Source organism: Pundamilia nyererei, unplaced genomic scaffold (assembly GCF_000239375.1).
Source record: "Pundamilia nyererei isolate P.nyererei 1_Seehausen unplaced genomic scaffold, PunNye1.0 scaffold00011, whole genome shotgun sequence".
Lineage (NCBI taxonomy): Eukaryota > Metazoa > Chordata > Actinopteri > Cichliformes > Cichlidae > Pundamilia > Pundamilia nyererei.
In genome coordinates this window covers 775,583-779,491 of record NW_005187412.1, presented here as the reverse complement: position 1 = coordinate 779,491, position 3,909 = coordinate 775,583, and the positions used below count along the sequence as shown (strand labels likewise).

Below are 3,909 nucleotides of genomic sequence, written 5' to 3'. Positions count from 1 at the left end.
CACCTTGGCTCAGGACTTTGAGCACAGAACAAAAAGGATGAAAGAGAAGGTGAAAAACACAAAACAAGTAGAATGTTTTTCTTGCAGCACATCAGCTTATATTTTCACATTGGACCATGTTTGTACAGGTAACATCGAGATCAACCCCATGTGTCTTGCTAAATTTAGGTGATATAAATACTGTCAGATCGAATGTCATTTTCAGTTTTTGTGTGCTGAAATTTTGTGTAAAACTCAGACTTTGTACTTAGGAATGGTAAAGGAGAGATGAGAAACAATTTAGCCTAAGTTTTTATGTGTGGGGTTAACGTTTCAATTTTAATTTGACGTTTAACTAATTAGATTAATGGCATAACAGCCTGTAAAATTTGCATTAATGATCCCTTTGTACATCTGATTTGACTTTATGCTAAGCTTTTTCTGAAAATTGCTGTAAAATGCATTAATATGTAAAAAGTATTTGCTTTTTAGTTGACTAAACTGAAAAAAAACTGTCATTGTGTTGTAATTTTTTAACAACTCTTGTTTTTTAGTAGTGGCTAAGCGTAGTGAAGGCAGTAGTAGTAACGAATATGGACCTTCAGAGTCGCCATACTTCCATATTTCATTTACGCATGCGTGTGGCGGTTGCCCTGCTAGAGTTTTAACAGTCGTCATTTTAAAATATGTCAGAAAAAGGAGAGGTGGATTTGACCGGTGCCAAACAAAATACAGGCGTGTGGCTCGTTAAGGTGCGTATACACTCTTTGTAATAACATTAGTTAATGGGATGTACGGTGAGTTACTAATTTAAACACGGCTAAAGCTTACGGTCTGGTAGCTTAGCATCTGCTGCTAAGTTATCTAACGCTGGCTAAGTTTATCATCTGTAAGCTAGCTCGGTTAAACTGGCATAGTACAATATTTTGGGAGCAGAACACACTATAAACAACTGGTTTAATTAGATGCTATCACTTAGTCTTCACAGTCTTGGTAAACAACACCCTTAGTTAGAATAATAGCAGTGCAAACAGTGACGGGATGTACATTGGATAAAATCTTAAGATATACACAATTAGCTTAGCGATTTAGACCAAAGTATGTGACAAAACTGCAAACGTAACAGTTTCTTTTTAATAGTGGGAAAGGAGTGTAATAATGATTATTGCTTATATTTTGTGCATGTGGATAGTTTAACTATAAATAGTGTTTCTTCTTCCAGGTGCCCAAATACCTTTCTCAACAATGGGCAAAAGCGACAGGCAGAGGAGAAGTTGGAAAGCTCCGGATCTGCAAGTATGTGAAGTAACTGAGCATTTATAAAAGTAGTAGAAGTCAACCTGAAAAGTTTCTTATGTGTGTCATGTGACATGGGAACTGAGTCTGTGTTGATCAATGGTAGGGGTTAGCTGAGGCTAACTACATATTTAATAGAAACAGTATTTTGGTCATATGCCGTACATTTTAAATATTTTTTTAAAAAGGCCCCTCAATTGTATTTTCTTTTCTTGTTTTTTATTTCCAAGGAAAGGAAATCAAGGAAAACCAGAGGTAAGGATTGCTCTGCATCCCAGTACTCTGACATACAGCAATGGACTGTTTTAGTAAGAGCCAAAACATTAAATAATCTTGATGTGCTCACAGGTTGTTGTCAATGTATTCATAATTGGGGAAACAAAATATATAGTTTGAATTTCAATTATTGTATTTAATTGTAGGGTGTTTAAGGGTAGAGATGGATATGTACTACCAAGTGAAGGGAGTGTGTTGAGAAGATGGAAGGGGTATTTTGAGGAGCTCATCATTTAAGAAAATCGGAAACAGAAGAGGATGGAGAAAGGACAGTTAATCAATCGGAAAGTACAGAGGATTAGTAAGGAGTAAGTAAGGACAGCTTTGAAGAGGGTGAAGAGTGGAAAAGTAGTTGGTCTTGAGCTATGGAAATGTCTAGAAGAGAAGGCAGTGTACTTTTTGACCAGATTATTTAACACAGTCTTAGAGAGAGAGAATATGCCTGAGGACTGGAGAAGAAGTGTAGTAATAATAATTATTTTTGAACAACAAGGGTGATGTGCAGCGCTGTAGCAATACCATAAAAATATGGGGAAAAGTATTTGAAGCTAGGTTAAGAAGACAAGTGATGATCCATGAGCAACAATATGGTTCTGTGCAGAAGTTCTTTGCTTTGAGTGTGTCGATGGAGAAGTATAGAGAAGGTCAGAAGGAGGCTACCTATGTCTTTGACAATCTGGAGAAAGCATATGATAGGTTTCCAAGAGAGAAACTGTGGTACTTAATGAGGAAGTCAAGATGTGACAGGGAAGTAAGTGAGGGTGGTGCAGGACATGTATGAGTAGGGCAGGGCAATATAGCCAAAAATATTTATCACGATATATATTTTAAAATTTGCAATAACAATATACCTGACGATATAATTGACACGAGACAAAGTACTTTACAACTCCACAACTTTATTAGTGCAAAAAAAAACCCCACATCAATGTATTTTCACTTAAACAAGCAGCTGTTTTTTATGTGCATTAAAGCTATATAAAAACTTTAACAGTGCAAATGCAAATTCCTTACTGACAGTTTAACCAAAAGGCATTTCCATGGAAATTGGCCGATATATCCTGAGCATAACCATATATAATATCTACAAAACTTAAAAAGAGGTTATAAACACACAATACGGTAATATTATGTTGAAGCACAGTACGTATCACTCCGCCAGACTCCTGACTATAGTAGCCGTAATGCTCCGACAGTCCATTAAGCGGTGCGGTTTGGTAACTTACGGAAGTCGTACGAAAAATTTTTTTTCAATAACGGCCCGCTAGCATGCTCTACCAAAATTTGTGCTTTGGTGTGTATCTGACGGACGAAAGCCAAACTAGTTCCACACCACTGAAGTTGCACCATTTTTACAAACCAATTCTGGTTCTTCTGTTTCATTCAATGATCCGCTTTCACCCTTCTCATTCACCGTCGTCGCCATGTGCGGATGAAAACAAAGGCACTGTGCATGTGCGTTTTGCACTCTATCGCAGGGGTCACCAACCTTTTTGAAAGTGAGAGCTACTTCTTGGGTACCGATTAATGTGAAGGGCTACCAGTTTGACACACACTTCTCAAATAACAAATTTCCTCAGTTTAACTTAATTATGTGTTATCAATAATAATTAATGATATTCATCTATGTACGGACACTAATTATGTTAATTATTTTTCACCATAATTATAAAGAATGCAAGTAGGAAACAAGGTAGGAAACATAAATATCAATATGCAATGCTTTATTTCTATATATCTCTGCAAGTATTTACATTTTGAAGTGATCACTTCTACAACATTTTCACTTACCACTAACAAATTTTAACAAATCATGCACTGTTACATACATTATTTTTGTATGTATGTAACATACAAATAATCAACTTTCAAATTTTGCAGAACTTTTCACCAAATTGGCAGCATTTTAAAGCAAATTGTCACATGTTACACTTAACAAACACATTTGTTTTTCAATAATTAAATTCAACTTTGACATGACACTGTAATGTTGCCACTGAGAACATCTAATATGGCTTTCTTTGTTTGTTAGTGGGAAATCTGGCATTGCATGCTGTTCACCAGTGTGTTGTAATCTGGGGTATAACTTGACACTGCAACTCTGAGTGAGTCTTGCAGATGTGCATCGAAGAGTTCTGTGTTTGTTCTTGATGAAGTTCATGTCAGAAAAGGCTGATTCACAAAGATAGGTTGAACCAAACAGGCTGGCAACCTTCATAGCTGCTGTGCACACACCACTGTACTTTTCTGTGTCAACAAGGCACCAAAAGTTTGGTGCACCCAGATAGGCTTTGAGGTGGACGTCATTTTGCAATGTTACAATTTCGATTTCCACCTGTCCAGCATCCAAGCTGAACA

The 3,909-nt window shown here is 36.6% G+C and overlaps 1 protein-coding gene across 2 annotated transcripts in view; it reads left to right on the top strand.

The window, feature by feature from the left end:
• Nucleotides 1-577: 577 nt before the first annotated feature.
• Nucleotides 578-3,909, top strand: part of gtf2f2a (general transcription factor IIF, polypeptide 2a) — a 13,834-nt gene continuing 10,502 nt past the window's right edge. Inside the window, exons 1-3 of one of the 2 annotated variants that reach the window (XM_005724155.2) lie at nt 578-731; nt 1,202-1,275; nt 1,506-1,530. In XM_005724155.2, coding sequence (XP_005724212.1) covers nt 666-731; nt 1,202-1,275; nt 1,506-1,530 — 165 coding nt within the window. In that variant the 5' untranslated portion in view covers nt 578-665. The remainder of the gene's footprint in view (nt 732-1,201; nt 1,276-1,505; nt 1,531-3,909) is intronic. The other variant, XM_005724158.1, reaches the window with a different exon arrangement.